At 46.0% G+C, this 26,212-nt stretch overlaps 2 protein-coding genes across 8 annotated transcripts in view; one reads left to right on the top strand and one right to left on the bottom strand.

Annotated features, from left to right (window-relative positions):
- Positions 1-20,098, top strand: part of TMCO4 (transmembrane and coiled-coil domains 4) — a 37,875-nt gene extending 17,777 nt beyond the window's left edge. For 3 of the 4 annotated variants that reach the window (XM_085242641.1, XM_003212306.5, XM_085242642.1), the window contains 5 exons: positions 274-410; positions 2,528-2,612; positions 6,194-6,311; positions 8,980-9,097; positions 18,704-20,098. In XM_085242641.1, coding sequence (XP_085098767.1) covers positions 274-410; positions 2,528-2,612; positions 6,194-6,311; positions 8,980-9,097; positions 18,704-19,129 — 884 coding nt within the window. In that variant the 3' untranslated portion in view covers positions 19,130-20,098. Of the gene's footprint in view, positions 1-273; positions 411-2,527; positions 2,613-6,193; positions 6,312-8,979; positions 9,098-11,765; positions 12,915-18,703 lie in introns of those variants that run through there. The other variant, XM_010722955.4, reaches the window with a different exon arrangement.
- Positions 271-24,575, bottom strand: HTR6 (5-hydroxytryptamine receptor 6). Of its 4 annotated transcripts, none has more exons than XM_085242643.1 (5): positions 23,827-24,575; positions 21,774-21,932; positions 12,881-21,690; positions 8,543-8,653; positions 271-1,373 (listed from the first exon to the last, which is right to left on the bottom strand). In XM_085242643.1, exons 1-3 carry the CDS (start codon positions 24,553-24,555, stop codon positions 21,277-21,279), a joined length of 1,302 nt encoding a protein of 433 aa, XP_085098769.1. In that variant the 5' UTR covers positions 24,556-24,575; the 3' UTR covers positions 271-1,373; positions 8,543-8,653; positions 12,881-21,276. The 4 variants fall into 4 exon arrangements, with proteins under 4 accessions (XP_085098769.1, XP_085098770.1, XP_010721258.1 ...); XM_085242644.1 differs by having other exon boundaries at positions 12,881-21,932; positions 23,827-23,903; positions 24,005-24,575; XM_010722956.4 differs by lacking the exon at positions 8,543-8,653.
- Positions 24,576-26,212: the final 1,637 nt, after the last annotated feature.

Genomic DNA, 26,212 nt, shown 5'->3' with positions numbered 1-26,212 from the left:
TACACTGTATTTTAGTGCTTTACACAAACCTTTCAAACATGCAGGTTGCATTCATGTATAGTGTCTGTTTGCCTCCATATCAGAACATCAGATTCTTTCTTATCTTTAGTCTAGCAAAACATTTCTCAGACCAGCTCTTGAGAAAGAAGCACTGAAAATGACAAAAGGCCATAGGTTTAGCTTTTAACTTCAGTGAACCATCTTGCTTTTGATGTTTCCTAAGAGCAATCCAGATTTGTGACTGTGCTGCACTGTTTGTTTTCTGTGTTGCAGGTATTGTTACGGCCTTGACTTGGCCAACTTCACTCTTGACTGTTGCCAATGTCATTGACAACCCCTGGGGAGTGTGTCTGCATCGGTCTGCTGAAGTAGGCAAGCACCTAGCACATATACTGCTCAGTCGACAGCAGGTAGTTGGCTAGAAATTATCCAGAAAGAATGTCAGGAAACGATCTGGCCCATGGGGGGAAAATTACAGATATCTTTCCCGAGGGAAGAAAATGAATAAGAACATGAAAAATAAAAAACAAAAACAAAAATAATAAAAAAAAAAGATGCATGAAGGTGACCAGCATGTATCTAGTTAATTGAGGAAAATTACAAAGTCCCAAGTTCATCAAAGAACTCCTGCTAAGATTCATTCCATTTGACCCAAAGCTTCCCTAAATGAAGGAGTGATCCAGGTCATAAATGACATGCCATAAAACTGGCAGGCCAGCTCACTGAGTGAAAATCTGAGCACAGAAGGAAAGATAGGTGGGAAGGAGGAGAGAATACATAGTGTTTAAAGTACTCACAGTGAATTAAGGGGCACAAAACAGTGTAAGAGAACACCCTGTAGCATTACATGCAGCATGAGCCCTGTTTTTGCCTAAATGATACCAGAACACATACAAAATAATTGAATTGAAGAATCCAGCTTCTCTCTACTTTTATTGATCCTAAACTATAACTGCACCAGCTTTCATCAGGCTTCAGTCTGGAATATTATAACAATGCCTTTGCAGTATTCTTGCAGAGTTAAGGAGGAAAATCCAGTGCTGACAGGCAGCTAACAGAATCCTTTGAAACAGAAAGAAAAAGAGAAGAGCTGGATTTTTCTTCTTTTTGACATATCTTCTCTTGGGAGGAATTAAACTGGGGAAGAGATCTCAGTAGCTTGCAGTTTCCTTCATTTTTATCAGGCACACAAGCAAGGATTGCACATGCTGACCCATCATGATAAATGCACTTGTGCTGCAGCTGCAGAGCACTGGTATGGAAGTGGCCATGAGCACAGATCCGTACAGATGTTGCTATTCAGGTGATTCCAACAAGTACTTTGTAAGTGCAAAGGCACAATTATTAGTAAATTCCATGCTCCTGTTGGAAACCTGTGAAACAAAAGGCAAGATATGAGCTAAAGGGAAAATGAGAAAAGCAGAGGGCATTCACAAATGGAAAAGGAAGGAAGAAAGAGCAGCATGGTGTTAAAGACTTGTAAGAAAAAAACATGTACAAATGCAAGCTTGAACTAGAGGTGAAATACAACACCCAAAACAGGGAAGAGGAATGGACTGGCACCTGAAAGAAGGGATGGACATCATTAGGGCTCCCTGAGGTGGTTTATGAAAGTCATTTCTGCCCCCCCAAGGCCTGCCGATTTTGCTGGGCTATCTCTGGCACAGGGAGAGGCAGTGTGCTGCTGGCCACTTGTTCCTCACAGGCATCCTAGTCCAGAATCTGTTATTGAGGGGCCCTGTGAGAGCTATGGCCACAAACCTGCACATCATCAATAACAGTGTGAAACAGCAGAGTAGAAACAAACTTGATTTCTCATAAAAATACAATCTCAGGAAAGGCAATAAGCTTTATTTCATACAAGCCCCTTGTTATGCTGGGGGCATTTGTTACTGCCTTTCAAGTGGTAACTGTTGTGGAAACACACGTTCCAATGTGCTGCAGAGCCTACACGAGTTTGCATGATGTCTGGGCAGTCCATCACACACCTGCTCCCTGGTTCACACAAAGACCATTGCTGCTGAGATTAAGCTCTCTTTGATCTTTAGGAAAATCTCATTAGGTTGTTCAAAATAAAAGCTTTCCACATGTCATTCTTATAACAGCCACACAGTGCTGCTGCCATTCAGTCTCAAATCTAGAAGTGTTCAGTATTTTTGATTTACTGCTGCTTTTTCTGTTTATTGAAACATTTCCAAAAAAAGTTTGCTCCACGTATTTGGCTCTCTGTTGGAAATTTCAAAACAATGAGCATCTGTTTGATTTCTGTTTGAGTAATATCTTATCACTGGATTCTTTCAATTGATTTTCTAGCCATTAAAAATCCAGAATAACAGATTCTGGATGTTGAACTGTGTAAAACTTCAGGGACAGTCTCCTTGAAATTGGCAGAATCTCTCTCATGCTTAAAAGACCAAGCACCAGCATGAGCGCTCTCTGTGTAGGGTCTTGGGAAGCCTGTGGCTGGTCTCTCTTTCCAGGTCTAGTGGAACATTTTATGGCTTTTCCTCCTTTCTTTTGTTTTTAGGGCAAGCGACCTGTCACACTGATTGGCTTCAGTCTGGGTGCCAGAGTCATCTACTTCTGCCTGCAGGAGATGGCTCAAGAGAAAGGTAAGCCTCACCTTCTGGTCCTCTTTCTATTCATTTTCCTTACTGCTGATAAATTTTCCTTCCAATGAAATGTTCTTCTGCAAGAGAGCTTGAGGTTTTTTAGAATCACACAGAAACCTAAAAAAATGGTTTTGAAATGCGTTTAGGGCCCAATTCTCCTGTCAGTTCCACCAGTTCAATGGATTAAATCCACAGTCTTCATTAGAGGTGCTCCAGTGTGGCTGACAGCGTGGTTTGGTCACCAGTCTGTAAATAACAACCCTGACATGTTGTGACATTGGACCACTAGATCAATCTGTGAGCTGCCCAGAGCCACTGAGATCTTGGCAGAGGACGCCTTGCCTTTATTGGCAGCTCTCTGTACTATTGTATCTAATTCCACCAGTCCTCCCTTCCATTTAAGTCATTGAAATGCCACTGTCATCTGCTATTTTCATGATAATTTTTCCCTGAAGTCAAGTATAAAACCATCTGTCAATTTATTACCCTTGTGTTTCTGTTTATTAATAGATTCTATTTTTAATTTGAGAAGAAGAATAAAATCATTATGATCAGTTGATGTGAAATGCATCTTGGAGTTGAGTCAGTATGAGTGTGTGCGTGCAGCCTGCCTTCCCATACGTAGCTCATGTGATTCATTAACTGTGCAGCTCACAGAAAGTCTCTCATAAATAAGGAGCTCTATGAAGTAAAATGTTCAGTAAAGTCCAGGAAGGTGGGGATGGTGTCGGGTGAGGACAAAGGAGGTCAACATATTTTCTTTTGACAGCTGTATGCCAGAACTTTACTTCTGGGTTAAGACAAAAGTCCTCAAATACAGAATTCTGTCCTCAGAGTAAATCTAATCAAGTCCAGAATGATCCTAATGAAGTTACACTGAAGCCAGAATCCAGATCCTAATCCTGCTCCAGATCAACTCTTTTTGTGTCTTAAGAATGTTAAGGGCTGAAGTATTTTCAGGCTTTTATTTAGAGGTCTGCTATCTCTCACTGGAATAACATGGGACCATAGCTAAGTAATACATGAAAGGAAATCATATGGGGTCTTTAAAGCTGGCTGCTATTCTAAAGAAATCTAAGCATCGTAATTATGGATCATAGCAGCTCCCCACAGTATACTAATTTTTCAGTTCCTTAATTGAATTATGAAAGCTGAGCTGTTTGGGAGATGAAAAGCAGCATGTTTGGTGCAGATTGCCAAGGCGTTCTTCACATGCACATTCCAGAGCAAGCCACGGGAGGAATGAAGCTGAGACCTGGGACATCTGAGACCGATTTTGGTTTGGACTTGGATGTCTCACACAAAAGAAATAGAAAGCCTTTTGCATCCAGATGGCAGTGGCATTTATGAGGACAAATAGCTAATCATGGATTATTCAGTGAAAGACCATGGCAGAAATTCAAAGTGCGTTAAGAGAAAACACTCTTCTGCCATTCAGGTAAATAACCTTTGGGATCCTTCATTGCAAATGACTTTGGAAGCCAGAGCTGAGTTTCCAGAAGATGACATTGTAGTCGGAGGTGTAGTAATGTAGTAATGGTATGGCACAGGGAGTCCATCACTCTGATTTGTTCATTGTGATTCCTGAATTCCATCACTCTTCTCTTTCCACTGAGGACTGACCTGGTGTTTCCTCTTTGCTCAGTGATTTGTATTAAAGGCACAGGAGAGCCTGGCTCCTGAAAACTGGTTACAGCCTCCTGCCTGGATCTTCCACACCTTTACCAGGCAAATAATCTTATCAGTTAGCAATCTTTTCCCATCAGTAACTGTTTTTTGTATTTTTATTTTCCTGCTTTATGCAGACTTTGTTTTTCTCCATCAGTATAAAAGATTTGCAAACTGTGAAATACATTTAATTTATAAGGAGCACCAGCAACCACATAGGTCAGTGATCTGTTCTCAGATTTCTGTCAGCATTGAAAGAAAATGGGTATTTTTCAGCCAAAGCTGAACGTCTTTTTCTTCTGAGCACAAAATAAGCTGTGCAAAGGACTGGAGGAAAAAAAAAAAAAGCTTCCAACACCTTCCCCAAATGTCCAAGATCCTGGTGAGCTGGCTGTTTGTTTATTCAGTTGGCTCACATTGTGGCCGTGGAATTTAGTACCTCGGTTGGAGCAAGCTCCCTGAACAGGCACTGGGTTTCCTTTTCATTGCCCATGACTGTGGAAACACAGGACTTTATTGCTCACAGATTACACTAACAAAATTGAATTGCTCTTTGCTGTTCTCTTGATTGGTGCAAAATTTTCTTTGCAATAAGAAATAATACCAAGAGAGCTCTTTTGGACTGTTGTCAGGTGCTGGGATTTACACTGTGTCGAGAAAGATGCAGGCACTGCAAGGAGCTCCAAGTTTTTAGTGCTATTAGGGAAAAGAAACCAGTTGATTTCTATTTAAAAAGCCTAGCCAGGCATCACCTCTCCATCATAGCTTGTAGTGGTGCACTCTTACCTTCACTTCCCAGAAATTTTCAGCGTATTATTTTACGAACTGCAGACACCAGCTCGAAAATAGTTCAGCTCATGTCTTGTGAACGCTGGTCTCAGCTGGAAAGTATTGATTCAGCACAGCGTGCCCATGAGGCTCCTGAGACTGCAGGGCTCAATGTCACTTAACTACTACATCAGGTGCTTGATGTCTCCTTACAAAGAAGAGTTAGGAATGTATATTAATATATTGTTTAAGAGTCTCTTTCCCTGTTTTCAAGCCTGTATCTGCACAGAAGTCTAACTGAAAAAGACCTAAATAAGGTCCCTGCATGTCCTGAATAGTGTCTAGACTGAGGCTGTCTCTTCTTGTCTTCAGATGGCAGGAGTGGGAAAGCACATTAATATTTAAATTTTAATTTAGGACTGTTGCAGAGCTGCCCGATATTTTTCATTTTGTCATTTCTACTGAAATTTCCCAGCTGCAGCTGTCACATAAGAGAGGAAGATTTATGTGGGTCGCTCCAAAACTAATGCCTTCTGTTTATTTCCATGGAAAACACAACTGCAAAGAGCACAGAAACACTATTTGATAGAGCAAATTTATTAGCTATGCATCTTCAGCACCACATCACCCATAATTGTGCGATTCATGTTCAGCTCCTTCAGCTTCATTTTGATTCACTGGGTGCTGGTAAACCTGCGTATGATGTTCTTTCTCTTCCCATGTGAGTATTTATGGGATCCACCTGGTGCAAACTTTGCAATATTCCAACATTGCCACCATTGTTTCCAATGCATTAAAGGAGATATTCAGCTCCATACACAACTCCATATCGGATGCCACTCTGTCAGGCTGCCCCTCTGCTGCCATCTGTTGCACAGTAACAAATTGTAATGGGATATTGGTAGAAGGTTTAACTTCTACTACCATATCCCCAACATTTGCCTCTGATGTCATGGGCCAACAGAATAACACAGGAGGCATTACTTTTGGAGCAGCCCTCGTACTACATAAGTCAACATGCCTATTCAGCAAATGGTGCCCTGTGCATGTAGGTACCTCTTAAGAAAATCAAACTAGTTTGATGGTTGGCAGACGCTGTCTGATCTGTCTTTTAAACTTGAACTGTTCTGCTTTCACCTTAACAGACTCCCAAGGGATCATTGAAGATGTGGTCCTGCTGGGAGCTCCAGTGGAGGGAGAGGCCAAGTACTGGAAGGCAATCACAAGAGTGGTGTCAGGCAGGATCATAAATGGTTACTGCAGGTCTGTATGCACACAGTGCCCTGCTTCACTATTCTAGTGTCACTTTGAAATGATTCTGTAAGGGATTCTATCCCTTATAAATGTTTCGTGAGCACATGTTTGTTCAGCTGGTGAGTCCACTATTGAGCAGTGCCTGCGTCTCTCCTCTCCAGAGGTCTCTCCTTCAGATTATTTGAAGATGGCAGTCTTCAGGAGACAGTTCAAGGCTGCTCTGTCCCCAGTTCTTGCTTATTTGTGGTGCACACTTACACTGGGAGGCAGAGGTTCTCAACACACAGGTCCTGTTCTTGCTATATCTAGACTGTTTCTGGTCAAAGTAGTCCACGTGAACAAAGAATTTCACTTCAGAGGGGGTCCAACTGGAGTAGCTGTCACAGATTTACTAAGAATGTGAAAGAATAGGAAGGTTACCTTGAAACTTAAAGCCAGCCTTTAAAACTGTGCAGATAAGTGCTGTGCAGAGGTGTGAGAGCTGCTGGGTGAGAAGAGGGAGATTCAGAGGCCGGAAGCAACTGAAGCAGCGTTGCAAAGCTATTAAGAATTCAAGTGACAGTACCAAATCTAATGACTCTGTTTCGGGAGATAATTGTGACAAGAGCACCATTTACCAGCACAATTAGAAGAGGGAAAATAAAATGAAGGAATGAAGCAGGGAAGAGCATGGGAAAATAAATTGAGAAATAACTGGGCAAGAAGATTAGCAAAGAACATGTAACTGAGTAAAGACAGCTCTAGAGCCACAACCCCTCAGATCAAGGACAGCTGAAATGCTGTTGGTCCTTTTCATATGCACATGTGTATGTATTACATGTGTATAAGATGAGAAATTAATGCATTACTGCACTTCTAACATAGTATATTAATCTACAAAGAAGAACTAAATAAAAGGATTTAAGAGCATTCAAGATTATAACCCCCCAAAAAAATCATTAATCCCATCTGTCAGGCTGAAAAATGTTGCTTTTGTCTCTTTTGGATCACAGGACTTTTTATGGATGCTGGATGTGCACACCATTAAAATATTTCTTCATTTGACACAGAGAAAAAGCAATTGCTGCCTCCTGTCGATTAGTGACTGGGGACTTGGGAATGCTTCTGTGTTCCTCCAAGAAGCCATAAATTACAGCAGTTGTTGCACAGAGCTGCATTTGCCCTGGCAAATGTTTTTCCTCCATGTGTTAAACAAGTATCTGTTTCAGTGCTAAAAGCTCAGCATATCCATTTGCTGTAATAAAAAGGAAATCATTTTGTTACAGTTTCAAAGCCTGTATATGCTGGTGGAGCACATTGTATGTTCTTATCTTTGTGTAGGCAATAATTTAGTTAGTCTACTCATCTACTGAGTATTGAAGGAAAAAAGGTGTAAAATTGTAGCACGCTGCCCACAAGTAGGAAGAAGCAGGTGAGGACACTGGCAGGAAATACTCAGCTGCATCAGTTCTCTGCTTTGCTCTCAGCTGCTGAATTTGAATGTTACTCTGTTGGCACAAGGGGCAGCGAGGGGAGGTTCTCTAGGTATGAGAGAAGGACTGTACAAACATTTCTTGATAAAGCCCCACCTGAATCTCATCACTCTGTCTCTTGCTCATACAAATTTTGCCCTTGTTCTGTCACTTCAGGAGTAACTATATTTAGTTCACATGAAGTACAATGAATAATACTTCTGCAAGATCAGATTTGGACATAATTTGTTGAGCTTCAGTCTGCTGCAGCTCATCTCTTCCAGCTTTGAAGTCTGAAAGGAACCAGGGAGTGAAAGCCAGCTGTCAGGGCTGTCCCCCTTGATTTCACAGCAAGGTTACAAATTCCTAGTGGAAAACCTTAACCAAATTAGTTAAGACTCATTGAGCATGTCAAAAAAAGCCAGCCATGGGGTGACAGATAAAAAAGTGACTGTAACGCAGTGTGGATGTGCTGCAGAGATTTTGCAGAGCTCTGTGTAGACTTGACTCCTGACTTTTAGCTCACAGCATTTTGCAGTGAAAGGGCAGCCTCATCTGCTGCCCTCCCAGAGTCTGCACACCCCTCACATCCAGCTTAAATCTGACTGTAGTGATGTTTAGGTACCCGGGTTCTGCACAGAACAAGTGTTGTATTTCCAAAGGATGTATCACCTCCTCTCTTCATCCTGTAGCCTACCCTGATACTGCCACAATGACTTACAGCAATGCTTTACAGTGGAAACAGACCCTTCCTAGTATTGTCATTGGAACTACATATTTATACAGTACCTATAAATCAGGAGCACACTGAGGAGCTTCACAGCCCATGTCTGTGTCAGCAGCGTTGATATCGTTGGCCTCATCACATTTACAGCTCTCTGGAGCCTGGAGAACTTCAACCTATTTGTGCATTAAAAAGAGTAAATGTGAATGTATTGCAGTCTCCAGGCAAATACAGAAAGGGTCAGATTTTTAAACTCACTGAGTGTAATGAGACTGCATCCCCAAATCAGGATTTAACTAAGACTCACACTCTTACCTCCCAGGAGTCTGTCCTGATTTTGGCAACTGCTCTGATTCCTGTGTCTGACAAAGCTGCAATGGGCATTGCTCCAGACTAGACTGTGCTTCCCAGCCCCTCTGTTCTCCCTATGCTCTGTGTAGTCACATGTTGTGCAAGTTTAGCAACAGGATTTATTCACACTCTTCTTTTGCTCTACTCCTAGGGGGGACTGGCTGCTGGGATTTGTATACAGAACCTCTTCTGTCCAGCTAAATGTTGCTGGCCTCCAGCCAGTCAAGCTAGACGACAGGAGGATGGTAAACATGGACCTTTCATCTGTAGTAAGTACTACTTCTAGTCTCACTTTTCCCATCTGCCCTCACACTCATTGATCAGGAGAAAGTGTGGTACTGGGAAGGTAGGTCAGCAGCTGGGGAACGTGTAGCTCCAACGCATGGCAGCAGAGCAGGTGCAGCCTGCAGCCTTATCTGGATGGCTCCTCCAGCACAGTGCCAGTTCACACGAGAACAATTGCATACCCTTGTACCTTGGTCCTGGGCCACAATGACCCTGGTGCAAGAGGCAGCTTGCACTGACAGCTCTGTGGTAGCAGTTTGCTGGTTTGCTAGGCTGCGAGGCTGCTGTGTTTTGCAGTAAGTGTTTTTGGGAAGCAGGAAGTGTTGCTTCACCTGTTTCACCTGTGTGCGTGGGAGACACTTAGCTTCCTCAAGGCTGTCATTAATGATTAGCAGTATTGAACTTGATTATCGTAAGCAAACTAATGATCTCAATGCCTCATCGTTACTCATGAGTGAACTCTTACAGAGCAGACCATGCAGAACTTAGCTTCTGTGTTCATAATCACTGGAATCTTGGGCATGCAATCTTGTTTTCCCATATCTTAATGATTCAGCTCATCTTTTACTCTGCAGACTGGACTGGAGGATGCTCAGCACAAAGCTCAGGGCACATCTGTCATCATTCTTCCTGCTGTGATCCCTCCTGCCTGTCCCCATAAGCTGGTAGCACTGTCAGTGTTGCTCTGGAGCCAAAGGCACTTTTAAATTCTTTCAGATTTTTTGAGAACCAGCCTGCTGAGCCTATAAATACCCAACTGTTACCAACTCGTTTCATTCATTATAACTGAGCTATGAGCTCTTGCCAGAAAATACAGAGCTCAATGCCATACAGATAAAATAAGAACTTCACAGACCAAAATGTGGGCCTTCCAGAAGGAAGTAGTATGGTAGAACCTTTTAACATTGGTCCAGCATTGTAGCTGTTCTGGAATCTTTGCACTTTCCTGGGTTACCTTGGTTAGCATTTCCACACACTCCCACATTCATTTTTTTCACTATCCCTGGGATTGTCATCAGTCACTTGCAAGCATCTGTTGGTTAAAAGATAAATGGCTGAAGAAGCCAAACAGTGATGACACTGAGGTGATGTTTCCTGTTAAGTTAGTCCAGGTTGCTCTCCTCCCTTCAGAGCCCCTCTTTCTGTTGACCTTTTGCTTTCTGACCCTCAAACCCCCTGGAGTCCTGCAGACCTGACCCTGCCCGCAGCCTCTCCATTCTTCCCCAAAGGAACCATTTACCATTCAGCTAAATGAATCATGGCTGCAGAGCTGCTATCTGCTGATCTTCTGCTGTTGTGCATCTGTGTCTGTGCTGCCTGGTGCCAGCAGACAATCCCAGCACTGTTCTCACTTCAGAAAGAGCTGACACTTTCACTTCTTTAATCTTACTGCAAAGCACTGGGGGGAAAAAAAGAGCAATTCCCACAGCGGGGAAAACCTGTATTAAGTAAGTGTCATTCTCTTGATCCATTTTCCAGAGCATGGAGCTTTATGAAAAGAAACTCAGTGTGTTCTGATGAACATTTTAAAAGTAAAAAGAGAGAGCAAGAAGGGGAAGGAAATATTCAGAAGCTCTGTGTAAAAAGTGACGAGTAAGCAAGGATGGATCTTGCTGCAAATATAGTGCAGTTGCATAAGAGAAATATAGAGAGATGTTTTCTATAAATTGCAGAATACAAGAAATCTCCTTTACTAAAGAAAAAAAATCTGTCTTTCTGGTAGAGGAAACAAAACATAAGAACATCTACAGTAGTTCAGACTACTATCCATCAAGCTCAGTACCCTGCCTAACAGAACATCCTCCTGATTTTTCTACAGAAATAGAGAAGATGGAAGAGGGAGGCACTGTACACCCATGGCAATGCATATTCTTATTTATGCATGTAAATCAGGTATCTGCCTTGCAGAGAGCTTGTCATTCTGGTGCACATTGCAGAGAAATGGAGTGTAATGGCTCAAGTAAAGGAGGACTAAGAGGCCTCTGTAGGATTCAGTTTCCCAGTAAAGGCTTTTTCTTTTTTTCTTTTTTTTTTAAACCTAATTCCATAAAATATTTGGAGTTTCCTTTCGTTTAGATGTCTTATGCAGAAAGATTTATAACCCACAACACACATCTGATTTGAGAAAGGTCCTGAAGTGATGCAGACTCCATTGTTAGTAGATAGTGTTGCCTGAGAAGTGTTCCATGGTGAGTGCCTTCTGCTGTGGGGTAATTCACTGGAGCCTATTACTTTGCTGCTTCCCCTTACGAGTTTTTCTCTTTGAGCTTTGGCTCTCAAAACATTAAGAATAAATAGAATGACTTGAGAAATGGGCACATTCACAGCCCACAGAGATAGAGCTGCTAATGAGGAGACAGCTTGATGCGGTGTCTCCAGTGAGGGTGCTTGGCTGTACTTGGAAGAGTTTGGCTTGCTGGGATTGCAGAGGTCTCGGATGCATCCTGAGATCACCAGAAAAATACAGTTCATTCTCAGCTTCAGTGGAAATTAAGCATCTAAAATCAAGAGTGCTTTTCAATTAAGCTCTCACTGCTTTTGAGGAACAATAATGATGATCGTTAATTGCCTGCTTTTCAGCACAATGAGCAGGCACTGGGATGAGCTTATCTGTCATGCCTTCATTTCTGTTTCTGCCCTCAACCCTCACAGACCACCCTGGGGCTCTGCAAAGGACCTGAAAAGACCTGCAAAGAGTGGCTGCACAGCCACCCATCTGCTGAGGGACCTTCAGCAAGGACAGCTGCAACAATGAATCCCTTCAGGTCCCACTGAAACGCAACCAGGGAGAGGGAGGGATGAGCAGTGATAGAGAAATAAAGCTTGGGTGATGCAGGGTCCTGAGTGTGAAAGTATTGTACAGACAGCTTCAGTATTTCATCATCTCATGGTATGTCCAGGATGAACAATAGTTTGGGCCCGAAGAGATTGGTTCTGTTTGCATCACAATCTTCAAATGAGTGGTGGACTAGGAGACCTCGCTCTGAACACCAGTTCACCTGTGAGGCATTTCTGGCGTGTCTCTCTTGATTAGTATGTGTTGGTTTTTTTTCTGTCTGTCTAAAAAAAATGAAGGATGTTCTCCCACTCAGCAAATGGAGTTATAAAAGCCTTCCTAATGGTTACAATGGGACTGATTTGTTCAGTGGATTTATTTGACAGCACCTGTTAGGGATACCAAGGAAGTAATTGAGCTGTAAAGTGTTAGATTGATTGCTGTTTGTTCAAGTGGGATATTGTAGATTACATTTTGCATTAACATTTGAATACTGCAGCACTGCTCAGTGTCAGAATGCAGGCAGAGCATTTTCACAGAAGCTCACAAGTCAGGAATGAGTGCTTCTGTTCCTCTGGGCAGTTCTACTGCAGCAGAAATCAGGGATGAACTCTCAAGCTTGGGGCAATAGGAATGCATGGCTGGAAATCTGCTAGAGAGCATGTTGGCAGCTAAATTCTCCTTTTTGTGCTTTTCATTGACATGGTGTGTGAATGGCAGCTGCTCAAATCATGCTGGAACTCATAAATTCCTATAAAGGGAACAACAGAAACGCCACCTGAGATTAAACCCCTCCTTGCTGAAGCACACAGCTGGATGGAGCTGTGGTTTGTACAGCTCACAGACACAAGTACTTTTTTTTTATCTCTAAAGCAGTTGCTGTAACAGTACGTAGCAGCAAAATGTGCTCACAGCCGTGTTCTCCCACAGCATCTCTGCATGACAGAAGGCAAAACAGCAGAGCTCGTTTATAGAACAGTCCATGTCTTACCTTGGCACACCTTTGCTTCTTCCCGGTGAGCCACCTCAAAAGCTTTCTACCCGTTCTTTGCTGTGGGAACTGAGCGCTGGGGAAGCTGTCTTTGTGACAGCAATTGAAAAACAGGAATAACTGATCTCTCTTCCAAAAGCGCTCTCAGAAGAGGAGCTTAGTGTTCCTGTTAGAAGGGAATGCAAACAGACTCCAAACAGTCTGGCCTTCAGCCAGCCAGGTACAGAAATACCAGAAGCAGATGACAACTCTGAATCTTGTGAAATCCAATTGATTTGGCACTTCCGTGGTTCAGGTGTTTCCACAAAAAGACTTTAAACTGTTGTTTGTTTTTTTTATTTCTAGTATTCTCAAGACTTGAAGCAAAGAACTAATTGTGGTTACAAAATGTGGGTTAATTAAGAACACAGGGGAGTTGGAAATGCAAAAGGTTGCCTGTTCTTGTTATACCCTTATTCCACTTGTTTCATATGAGCAGTGCCACCTCTCGTGCTGACAGGAATGAAGAGGATCAGAAGAGCAACAGTGAGGTGCAGAACTTGGCTTCAGACAGTGGCTCCTGCAGAGTGTTCTCTCACATCTGCATACAGGAAGGCAGACATATCCAGTCCTCTTCACAGTGTTACAGGGAACTGATCTCCCCTGAAATAATTCCTTAGTGTCTCCTCTTTAGTCTCACAAGGTTTTCTTCTCAACCGATTCAGCATCCCAAATATGTGTTTCTTATCTTCTCATCCCTTTGTCAGCTGGCAGAAGGGAAGTGCTATTGGTGGTGGTGCTGGAGCAGTTCTTTGGTGGCCAAGTTTGATGATGATTTCTTCCCAGAAGGATGTGCAAGTCTTTGTGAAGACAAGTCTAGTTGTTTGCTAGGCTGTAAGGGGTATGTTCCTCTATTCTTTGGGCTGCACTGGGATATAAAAGCTCACAAAGATGATTTCTTCCTCTTCATGTGTCCCTGCAGCCCTGAAGTTGTCAGGCCTTAGTTTTCAGTGGTGTCTCTTGCTGTTGAACACATTTGGGAGCTCTGACAATCAAATCGTATATCAAATACATGTTAAATACATTTTATCTTTAGAATTCAAGCAGTGGGCACTGATAATGTATTGAAACAGAGGAAGGAACTGAAAGTCTTTCTCCAAAAAAGTGCAAATTGAGCCATTAATAACTTGCAGTTTGTTTTCCCTTTGTGGCAGATGAAAACTCAAAGGGTGGTGTCCCTCCTTGCTCCATCACAGATGCACTGCTTAATCTTGATGTACCCCTTGGAAGGCAGGGGATATTTAGCTGCTCCTAAAAGGCAAAGAGAACCATTTTGAAGTACCCTATAAAAATTCGTTCTCATAAAGGCAGACAGTGAAGACTCTGTTCTTGACAGGTTCATAGTGAACAGGTTTGTAGCTGTAGATTTTGCAAGCAGCCATCCCAATCACACAGCCACTACACAAGGAAAACTGCCAGTGAAAGCAGTAGCAGTTTTCCCTAAGTCATGTTAATAATGTTTGATTCTGGAAGAGTGGCTACACAAAGTACAGCCAGGTGGATTTAGGAGAATTTAGCTTCCTGTTTCCTGTGTCCTACCTGCTGGTGGTTGAACCCATGTCTTAAAGCCACCCATCCAAAGTTTCAGTCTGGCATGGGAGACAGTAAGGACAAGAGGCTGTTATCTGCACCGGGAGGATGACACTAAAGTAGCACAGCCCTCACTGAATGACCCGCTAAAAGAGAGAGGGCAGTTTGATTTCTGGCAGTGCAGAAGTGGGTGTTGTGATGTAAGGAGGAGAGTTATGCCCTCGTAACCCAGGCGTTATCTTGAAAGCTATTATCACTCTTCAGCCACCATATCATTTCTTCCTTTCAGTACGTACAGTCATTTCCATCAGCAAAATGGGAGCAGAGGGAGATGTGAGCCATTGCCTCAGAGTAAGTGCTTGGGATCAGTACAAGTCTCATAAATGATGAGTCTTTTTGAGCAGTCTGAGATGAGACACAGGACAGGAGCTGCAGGAAAAGTCATTTAGCGAATGGTGCAGCAAGAACTCATTCCAACTCATTGGAACTGGCCAGGTCCATGCTTATTTCCTGTACATTGAGCATAAGTCATGATTTGGTTTCCTGGTCTGAGATTTGGTAAGAGATGTTACCTGTGCTACAGGCAGGTAAGGAAGAGGAGGAGCTGGGCATGCCCTTCAGAGAATGCTGAAGCGTGCTCTGCAACCCGGAGCTTAGCTGGTAAAAACTGATCTCATTCCATGAAGCTGAAAATCTGGTCTGTTTTGGTAACCTTTGACTTCCAGATCTCGTGTATTCCTGGAGGAAGAAGGAGAGAGGAAGGGTGATGGGTCTTTGTCAGAGTCACAGGGGAGGAGTCTTCCCCTGCTGCAGGCAGACACTGTTACACCATCCGGATATGGAGACTTCATCTCATCTCAGAGTCCTCATTTGCAGCAACTGAGCTCTTCTAAAACTTCTCCATCATCCTGACTTGATCAGTGTTGGATAGCTGGTGGACTGCTATAGTTTATGATGTCAGATTTCTGGGTCTTCCAGATGCTTCAGTACATTAATCCAGCCTTTATTTCGGGGCATCTCTTTTCCTCTGAGGTCTAAGAGATTATGTTCAAACCATTTCCCAGCTATAATTACATGCATGGGGTATTCCAGGCCTTTAAGATATTCCTTATACCATCTAATTTAAATACCTTCTACTTGACTTAGCACAGTCAGATAAGTATTTGATTATAGCCACTGTAAGAGTAAGTGGCATGTTTAGTGATAGTGATATGGCTGGAAAGACTCAGTGTTCACACAGCACGTAGTTAAAGCTCTCCATCACAGTGTTCTTGGAACTGGTAGAGGTGGGTTGAGATGAAAGCTCTGTGAATTTCTCAGCAGTGCACATCTCCAAACAGAAAAACAGTGCTCACCCAGAACTGCCAACATCGATGTGTTCCCACAAAACGTATCAAAGTTTGGTGGAAAAAACCACGGGTGAAAGTTGTGGCATTGGTGTGAAACGGAGCCCGCGGTTACAGCGGTGAGAATGATTTGATCGATGAGTTGTGGCTGAAAGATGATTGCTTGTAAAAACTGTCTTGCTCAAGAAGTGTCACAGAAATTAGAGCAGAACTTTTACCAGTCGAGCCGGTGAATTATTCAATTCACAAGAATTGCAATTGTGCAAAGGGATGGCTTAGAAGCAAAGCCTATTACCTCTGGCTGAATCATGCTCTGATCTTTATTCCATCAGTTATTCAGAGCAGGAATAGAAACATTGAAGAGGAATAATGGAAGAGACATTGAGAGTCTTTTCAAAATAACTTCAGCTCCACAAAGTTTTCCACAAATATAACTTGTTGCAGATGTCAAATCTACGTTTTTTATTAATCCATTTACATTCCAGCTTCTGAATTACTGGTCATGTTCACTGTCCTCTCTTCAGGAGAACATTGTTTCCAAAGAGAATTGTGTTTCCATTGGAGAATTGTGTTTCTGTGGTAACTCAAGCCAGTCACAGCCTCTTTCAAGGTTTGCTTGATGTTCTGATGGTTCTCATGATGGGAATCCACTCTTCCACTGGCTTTTGCATGCACTCCAACTGCAGCACCATTCCTCTGGCTGAGCAGTGTGAGGTTGCTAGGTCTTTGCCATGAGCTTCCAGAAAACACTGGGGAAAACAGGAAATTTTGGCAAAACCAAATGTCATCTATCAAGCAGGGTACGCCCAGCACTCTGACAAGTGGGAGGAACTCTGAGCCTGCCAGCTTGGCAAAGGTGTCTGCATTTTAATTGACAACCAGCATAGCTTGGGAGCCCTGCCATCAGCCAGACCTTGACCATATGGAAGCAGAAAGCTGCATGGATTTTGAGGCAGTATCCATGACTGAGGATTTTTGGAAAGAAGAAATAGAGGCAGTTGAGTTTCTTCCCTTAAAATTGTATTTGTCAGAAGGAAATCCTGTAAATCATTCACTGATGATGCCAAAATGAGGAAACTCTTGACGTTAAATTGAAAATCTTTCCATCGCTCTGTGAATTGATGGCTCCTTCAGCTGACTGATAGATCCACCTGAATGCTGCTATTGTCTGTAATCAAATTGTACCAAATTGGTGGTATAAATATTTGGGTTGTGTCCTCCAGTGACTCAAAGCAGCATCGGTTACAAGAGGGGAGAAGTCACCTTAGCACAGTGATAAACCTTACTCACTGTTTTCATTTCCTTATAACAAGCATAATTTGTTTGCTGTGGTTACAAGAGCACTTTTCCATTCCTTTTGTTTTGATGTTCCTCCTGCACTTTGTTCTGACAAAGAATCAAGCAATTGTTTATTTCTCTTTAAAGATTTTATTGTTCATTGCAATGTAGAAGTTCCCAGCACACCCAGCAGAAGCATTCAGCTCTTTGGACAGCAGATGGAAACAAGCTTTTGAGAGGTAGAATTGCTCAGTTTTCCCACTAGGATGCCTTCACAGCTTGGAAATAGCAAGGAATGTTGCTTGCTGTTCTGTTGGTGATGGTTCAGTAAGATTCCAACCACTAAGATCATCTAGTTCAGCCCTCAGCCCATGCCTATGACCACTTTATGTCATGTCACTCAGTGCCACTTCTATCCCAAGCACTGACCACCACAGGTCGATTGTAACGGCCGTAGGGGTTTCAGAACACAGCAAACCAAGAGATCCAGCACCCCTTCCCAGCCAGTCTGTTGCATTCTTGTTTCTCTCCACCTTGTCCAATGCTGTGCTTATTTCCTTCTTTAGCACCAAGCGCTGCTGTGGGGCAGTAAAAGATTTGTACTTTTGGGGAGAGCATCTTAACAACCAATCCATGAGACCCTCGATGGTTATTTTAATTAACTAATCTGTTCAAAACATCAAGAGCTTGTTGAGCCATCTGGACTGATTAAAATTGCATATTGCATTACTAACATGCTGATTAAATCCTTCATTTTGCTCCAAGCCTTAAGTGCCTCCAAATGTTACCACTCAGAGGCTGCTTCATGCAATTGGGTAGGAGCTCTGCATTCTGCACTGTGCTTCCAGCTTTGGAGATCTGAAGACTGCTCTGTAGGAGGGTCTTGGCTGTAGTTACCTCTAACATGGGGCTTGAACAGGACAGCTGAATCAGAAAGGGCAGCTTCTGCCTTTAATACATAACAGTAATTACCACTGCAGAGGAGGTTTTCTCTCCCTCCTGTGCCCTGGCATGAAGGACAAATTCCTAACATCTGTATCAGAAGGGTTTATCTTATCGTGGAAATCACCCTACAGATAAATGTCTGGTTAGTTGCAACAACATACTGCTGGTTTTAATTTAGTTTATGAACTTAAAACCTCGTGGACTCCCAGTTTTATATGGGACTGATCAATGCACATTTAAATACTACCTCATCTTCCAGCCAACACACTCAGCAGTTGTTGCTCCAATTACTTTATCTCAATATGAATGAGATGTTTGCTTTTACAAGGAAGCTGAGGCATGGGGAGGGTGTGTAATTTAACAGAGAACAGTGAGTCGAACTGAGTCAAGGAATCTCCTGCTTGGGAGTCTGTCACCAGGGCAGATCACCTCCTCCTTTACCCTCATGGCACTCAGAGTCTAGTCCTCTGCACTTAAACATGCATTCCTCAGGGGTAAAGCGATCCAGGAGCACAGCCATATAGGCTTATTTTCAGAGAATACCACATTCTTCAGACCTATCCCTTTCAGCCTGTTGGAGCTGAAGGCAGATCTCATGGCAGCAGTGGCTTTTGGGATGGAGAACTGGATTGATTTGGGTTCCCTGTAGCTTCCTCACTAACTGCACTTCTCCTGTTGCTTGTAGGTCAGCGGCCACCTGGACTACATGAAGCAAATGGACACGATTCTGAAAGCTGTGGGCATTAAAACCAAGGAATGTCAGCAGGAAGAGAAAGGCAGCACCAGACTTTTCTCCCCTCTAGCCAAGAAATCACAACGAGCAGCAGGCAGTGAGACTCAGGGAGAGGAAAACACTGTGCAGGAGGAGGATGGGGCTGACAGTGACTGCCAAGCACCCACAACCAGCACCAGCATGAGCTCTGCACTAACACAGCCTGTGAGTGCTGGCACGAGCAGCGATGGTAACCTGCACCCAGGAGATGATTCCTTGGCCAATCACTGCCAGGATTCCCCTGGATCTCTCTTGGCAGAGAGCTCACCTCCCTGCCCAACTTGCCCCAGCAGTGCCAGCAGTGCGAAGCAGGCAGCAGGAGATAACAGACTGAACTGAATCTCCAGACCTTCTCTCCTCGCAGCCCAGCGTCAGCTGCACAGAGCCATCCTCAGCCTCCTGCCCTACACAGTCTGCAGAGCTTCCCGTGCAGGGTGTGAATTGCTGCCCTGCAGCTCCCAAGGCTGCCGTGTGGCTGGGTGGGAGGCAGCAGAACCATCAGCGAACCCACACTTTGCCTGGCCTGCTGGAGGCCAATTGCAGCTCTTTGTGATGGGCAGGGATGCTCAGCCAGCACTAAAACTACTCTCAGAGCACAATCAGTGAAGCCCACAGAGCCGAGCAGCAGCTTTCAGAACCTGCTGAGGGCCCAGCACATGGCATCACAGTATCACTGGATCACAGCTCTCAGAGCAGTCTCCCTCAGCATCTCCCACTGACAAGAAAAGGCCAATTCTGGTCCAAATCAGCATAGTTCCTCAGGAAGCAGTGGCAATCCCCTCACTGCACAAGCTCTTTTCTTCTTGAGGGAAGCAATTGCCACCATTGGGGATCATCTTTCTGGTACTTAGCTCTTGGGAAAGCAGATGGTTCTGTGGGTATCTTTAAGCATGTTGTGGAGAGGAACTCATTACTAGGTCATTAAAAGCATTTTTCCACTTCAGCTCTGCTAAGCAGGGAGGAGAAAGGCTGAGAGTCTCTGGCTGCCCTCCTCGCTCTGCTGCAGGTTTCGCTACCACGGCTCTGACGCTTTCCAACCAACAAGGTTGTTTTCCTTCCTGCAAATTGAGGGTGATGAGTGTCTGAGACCTCGTTACTACTAGGAACATGCTTTGAGTCCCAGAGGTGAAAGACAGCAAAAAACAGAATGGGCTTTTTATGACTTATTGCTTTGTAAGGCTTTTTCCCTTGCAAGCCAGCAACACATAGAGACTTTCTTCTTGCATCCCACACACATCTCCAGCCTTAAAAGTTATATTTTTAATTGGTTTAAAATAAAGCTAATACTTGGCATAGAATAAACATAAACCTGTTTGATTTCTCCCTCCTTCCATAAAGGGAATTGACATCCGCTCCCTTTTTCCCCAGTCTCAACCTGGAGGGACTCAGCTTTACACAAGTTCCTTTTCTGACTGATTTTGCTGCTCAGCCCAAGAAAATGCAACCTAGCAAGAACATGGCAAGAGGATAAATTCCCTTCTGTGAGCACCTCTGGGTTTTTCCAGTGTTAAAACAACTGCTGTGTGCTACAAATACCTTCCCACCTCCTGATCTGGAATGTTTCATTGACTCAGTGCAATTGTAGCTTGTGATTTTGGTTCATTTGGAGCCCTCCCTGTGCCAGCAACCTCCCCTTTCTATCCCGAGCTTTCCATACACTCTACCTCTGGATTATTTCTCATGCAGTCAAACACGCAGCACAGCAACACAGGAAGAAAATGAATGAGACTTCACCTGGCATGCGGTTTTCTTCTCCTGGCCTCCTATGTTGGAGGGATGCTTGGGGTTCACTTGTGCAAACGTGGGCTTCAGGAGGGCAGCCAAAACCTCCTGGTGGAGTAGCAGCCCAGGAAGGGCACAGCAACAGCCTACCAACCCATCTCTGATCTGAAAGGCACTTGAGGAAGTATTAGCTGAAAAAATTCATTGGTGTTTATTAAGTGTCTGCTGACTGCATTGGAAGAAAAAAAAAAGATTTCTAACGGCATCATCTTCAAATTGATGGATTGTCAGAGCGAAGTGTGATGGCTGTATGCCAGAAATAGGAAGCTGTAGGATGAAAGCTAAAGGGAAGCTTATTTCGTTCCTTACTACTGTCAGGATACCCGTGGAGCTACAAACAAGCTGAACACCCACGCCCGTGTGGAATATCCAAAAAGCAGCGTTGAACATTTTGCATCAGATTTAATCCCCCATAGCGCAGACTGCTCATGATTAAATAGGATGGTTTCAGCATGCTGCAAGTCACTGCTTTCACGGGAAACTGACAGATACAGCCCAGATCAGGTGAGAAAATTAAGCCCCCGGGGGACATGATGTGCTGTGGAATGGAGCAGCCCCAAATCTTGCCTGTGAGTCACGGGATGTGCTCCCCCCTCTGTTTCTCTCCCCTTGGTGTGAGTTAGGGGTGACCTGCTGGGCCGTACAAGCAGAAGCTGAGCACCTCCCCTGGGCTGAAGCGCGGGGAGACATACCCAGGCTGGCACTCAGGCCACAGGGGTGCCGAGCTGCCGGCGCTGCAGCTCCAGCTCTGGGTTTTCCATCTCAAAAAGGCTGACCGAGCGAGCACTGGGGGCTGGCAGGGCACCTTCAGCGGCCGGCAGCAGGCTGTGTTCATTTGCCACCACCTCGGAGACAACGGAGTCGGTCTCAGCCTGCAAGGTGAGGACATTCTTGAGGGACGTGGCCGCACGGGGCCCGCTGTTGGAGTTCCTCATGGAGAGAGAGATGGCGCTGGGCCGGGGCTCCCCGGTGCGCCGGCAGCAGGGCAGGTATTTGCCCATGGCTCTCTTGAAGTCCCTCATGAAGAGTGGGTAGATGATGGGGTTCATGGTGCTGTTGCAGTAGCCCAGCCAGGTGAGCACGTCAAAGAAGCCAGCCGGGACACAGTCACACACTGCCTGGGGGGAGACAGCGAGGGTTAGCTGCAACTTCCACTGAAAAAAGCTCTTTCTGCCGTAAGAAAACCCAACAACTTGCTTACCTGCGTCACATTGGTGACAAAGAAGGGGAGCCAGGCCACGAAGAACATGCCCAGCAGGATGCCCAGTGTCAGGCTGGCCTTCAGCGCCTTCTTGCTGTGCTTGTTGGCAAATCTCCTGCTCTCGCTGCCAGCTGCAGGCTGACTTGGGGCGTGGGGAACCTGCATTAGGAGTTGGGGTGGTGAGTAAGGACTTCTCCCCAGGCCAGACCCTCCTGCCCAAGGGAAGTAGCATTTGGTGCTGCTAATCCTGCAAGAAAATCCCACTATTATATCCCTTCTGGCAGAGGCAGGAGGATGGCCCACACCACCACCTCTGTACCATAAATCAGGAAGAGGAAGCAATAGAAAACCTCAACATTGAGAAGATTATTTTTTCCCCTGTAAAACAGGAGCTTTATCATTAAGTTACTTAGGAAACCCAGCTCAGTCAGTGTTTTGGTGAGAATAAAGCATGCCCCGAAGAGGCAGCTCTAGCTGCTGATAAGAGCAGCAAAATAATTATATTTTTAAAAGTGGGACGTCAAACATTTCAGCCTATAAGCACCATAACTAACTCAGTTCTCTGTCCCTTCTTGCAATCTAAAATTAAATTACTATCTCAGCTCTCTGCCATAATTAGGTGAGGCCCCATTGCCACTCAGCTTCCTGCCCAAAAAGAGAACGAAAATCCATTTAAAAGCTCAAAGGCTCCCCAGCTGACATTGCATTTTCAGCTGGCCACTCACCCGAGCTGATGCGAGGCTCCTATAAACAACCTACAACCTGCACCCTGCTGGGACACTTGCCTCATTTTAATTCTGCTGAAAAGTTGGTGGATGCAGGCTCCCCGTGGCAAAGGAAAGTGCCTGGGCATCCCCTGAGCAGTACAGCAGTGGGGCCATGAGGCTGTGATGGGTTTGGTTGGGTTGAGTTGAATTTGGTTGAATTGGGCTTGGCTTGGTTGGGTTTGGTTTGCTCTGTAGAGTCCAAAAACCCATCATCCAGGGGGAAAAAAAAAACACAACATGTTTTGATATTGCCTGCTTCTCCTTTGACTCTCATTTTCCTTTTCAAAGTCTGGTACAGCTCATCGTGCGAAGGAGGGCTGGCTAGGTCTGAGTCCTGGCTCCTTTCTTCAAAGAGAACAACAAACCAAATCAAGGTACTTAAATGCAATTAAGTTTGTCTTTTCCTGTAGGATATGAGGTCAATAAAGCCTGTTAGAAGGAATTAAAGCTGTTAGATTTAGTGGCAATTACCTTCTCCTGGAGATATACAGACAGCCCCAACTGCAGCCACGCTTTGGTTGCAGAACACGCATGCTCTTTCTTAACCAGCAACCTCAGGTAAGGAGCTATCTTGCCGTTCCTATTGTAGACCAGGTAACAAAAATAGAACCTGGATGTGCAAAATAAGGTGCCCTCCAGAATTTCCTATTTGCTATTTAAACTCCTTCTCCCCATACGTCTCACACCCACCACAGCCAAGATTGAAAGTCAGATACGATTAAAGCCCTCTGGGATGACACGAGAGTGAATGAAGCGGCATTTATTTTGTACCACTGAGCATTTTTGCATCTGAATTTATTTCTCTGCTTCTGCTCATGCTGTTCCTGTGCTCCTGAGCAGCTTCAACGCTCAGCATCACTGGGATGAGACCTGGGCACCACCAAGCACACCGCAGAGCCACCGTCCTCCGTCTATGGAGGTGAGTGTTGCCCAAAATCCCCATCCAGTTGCCAAATCCCCACTCTTATCCGGGAGAACAAGAGATGCTGCTGATGGCTGGCAGCGATGGGTTTGCTGCTTGCAAGCTGCAAGAGTGTGATGAAGGCTCTCTGCTCCTGTCCCATCACAAATGCAGCAAGTGCATGGCTCCCCACTGCACACCTCCTCTCCACAAGGAGCCCACCTGCGTTCTGGGGCTGTGACACGGCGCATGGAACAAGGCACACGCTGGAGCCCCCATACTCAGATTCAAGCTGCGTGGACTTCCCAGCCTTCCCTGCTCCCTGGCTCCTGCAGAGAACACCGTCACAGTTTCCCCACCACCCCACCCAGCTGCAGCCCTTTACCTGCTCCATGCTCTCGTCGGTGGTGGCAGTGGCCACGTTGGAGGTGAGGGAAGCCACCTGCATGGCTTGCTTGCGGGCTGCCAGGAGGATGCGGCAGTAGGTGAAGGAGATGGCAGCGGATGGGAGGAAGAAAGTCAGGCAGGAGGCCACCAGGGCGTAGGGCAAGCTGACCACTAACCGGCACTGCTCCTCGTCCCCCCGGGAGGTGACATTTGGGGACCAAACCTCGAATTCCAGCTTGTGCCAGCCCAGTTTGATGGGCAGAAAGGAGGCCAGCGCAGCCAAGGTCCAGGTGGCCAGGATGAGCCAGAGGGCCCTGCAGGATGTCATACGCAGCTTGTATTTCAGAGGGGAGATGATGAGCAGGTAGCGGTCCAAGCTGATGACGCAGAGGTTGAGGATGGAGGCACTGCAGCACATGACATCGAAGGCGTACCAGAGGGAGCAGAAGTCTCCCCTCAGCACCCAGTGGCCGTAGAGCTGGTTGAGCATGGCCGGGGGCATCACCACCAACCCCACCATCAGGTCGGACATGAAGAGGGACACCAGGAAATAGTTGGAGGTGTTGCGGAGGGAGCGCTGGGTGACGATGAGGAGGATGAGGAGGAAGTTCCCGGCTGTGGTCAGCAGGATGATGAAGCAGAGGAAGGCGGCCATCCAGCTGCTCCCCACCAGCAGCGAGCGCTCCCCCAGCACGCTGGCATTGGGGGACCCCAAAATGCCCTCCATGAGGAGCGGGGCAGCGGGACTGGCTCTGCAGCTGAGGCCCTTCTCCACCTGTGCTAGGTGATCGTCGCAGGGGCCAGCTCCAGGGGAAGGAGTGCCATCTCTCCGGCTGTCCTCCTTTCTGCTCTCCTCCTCTCCCTCTTCCCTCTCTCCTCTCCTCTCTCTCTCTTCACTGGCAATCAGGGCAGAGTGACATTTCCAGGAGCCGATGAGCAGTAGCAAGGTTCCCCTCCCTGTTACTCACAGCCAGGCGTCTGCTCGTCCCTGCAAATCCCCTCCGTGCCCGGACAGCGCAGCTGGACGCTGAGGATGCCGTGGGCATCAGGGGAGCTCCGGGAGGACACGCCGGACTCTGTGATGCTCTGAATGCTCTGCACCAGGGAGTCAGACGGACCGCGCAGCGCTGGCGATGCTCAGCTCTCAGCTCTCAGCTCTCACCTCTCCGCCGTCTTTGCCCACCTGCAGGGCTCTGCCCCACCGACCTCCTCCGAGCTTTGCTGCTGCAGCCGGAGACGGCGAGGAGAGGCAGAGCAGCCCTGGGGTGGGCGCTGGGATGCTCCCAGCCACGTTCAGACGCGGGGAGGAATATGCAGGAGCACGGGAAGCCGCCCGGCGGTGCCCGTCCCCCGGCAGAGGTGCGTCGGGCGTGCGGGGATGTGTGCGAGCGCGTGTGCGTGCAGGAGCCAGCCAGACTTTTACCTGCTGCTCTGCGATGCACAGCGCAGGATGCAGAAATGCCGATTCGGAGGAGGTGGGGCGGAGGGGAGGAGATGAAATGAAATGAAATGCTAATGAAAACGGGGATTTGGGCTAAACTCTGCGAAGTGGCAGCCAGAGAGTTCCCTTCTCTGCCTTAAAGACGCAGCCCGCACCGTGCTCTGCCACCCCGTTGCTGTGCAGACCCCATGCTCACTTTGCAGGCCAACAGCAATCTGCGGCTGAGCCCGACCGCCAGTGCTGAGTGCAAGGTTCCATCCTCAGTGCTGGCTGATGAGAGCAAAATTTTGCATTACCAAATACAAAGCAGCAAAGCCTGCATCCAATATCTGCAGCTGCCCTCTCAGACAGCAGCCAGAGGCATGCAGGGGGCTGGGTGAGCCCAGGGCGACTTGCCCCTTTGGTAGCAAGGCCGAGGACCCTACGTGCTCCAGCAGCTTCTCCATCCCATTCTCCAGAAGATGCTTCCAAATCTCAAGGTGCCATCGTGCAACCTGAGCTCCCACCTCCACCTTTCATAGTCAGTACCCCGAGGTGCTCGGCAGACACTGATTATTTTCTTCTCGTTGCTGGAAGGGTTTATCCTTCAAACAGGCTGAGGGCACCGCAGCCGACAGCACCGACCCCAGTGCTGATGGAGAGACGGGACACCCCGCATCTCAGTGAGTTATGAGGATGTGCCTGTTTGACCCTAACACACTGCCTATGTTAGCGGTGGGAAACAAGAACGTGAATGAAGGGAAGGAACAGAACTTTGTCTCTTTATCGAAATCTGCTTTGCTAATCTGCTTTTCAACAACTCTGTCCCACTTTTCCTAGCAGCTGAATGGGAGTGCCTGGCCTGGATGCCATCTGTGAGCAAGACAGAAGGGAGATGCATAGCAGGACTCATCTCTGCGCGGGGAGCACGGTGCTCCCCCCAGCAGTGTGCCACTCAATAGCT

Source organism: Meleagris gallopavo, chromosome 23 (genome assembly GCF_905368555.1).
Source record: "Meleagris gallopavo chromosome 23, MGAL_WU_HG_1.1, whole genome shotgun sequence".
NCBI lineage: Eukaryota > Metazoa > Chordata > Aves > Galliformes > Phasianidae > Meleagris > Meleagris gallopavo.
The sequence above is the reverse complement of the archived record's forward strand: the minus strand, read 5'-3'. Positions and strand labels throughout refer to the sequence as shown.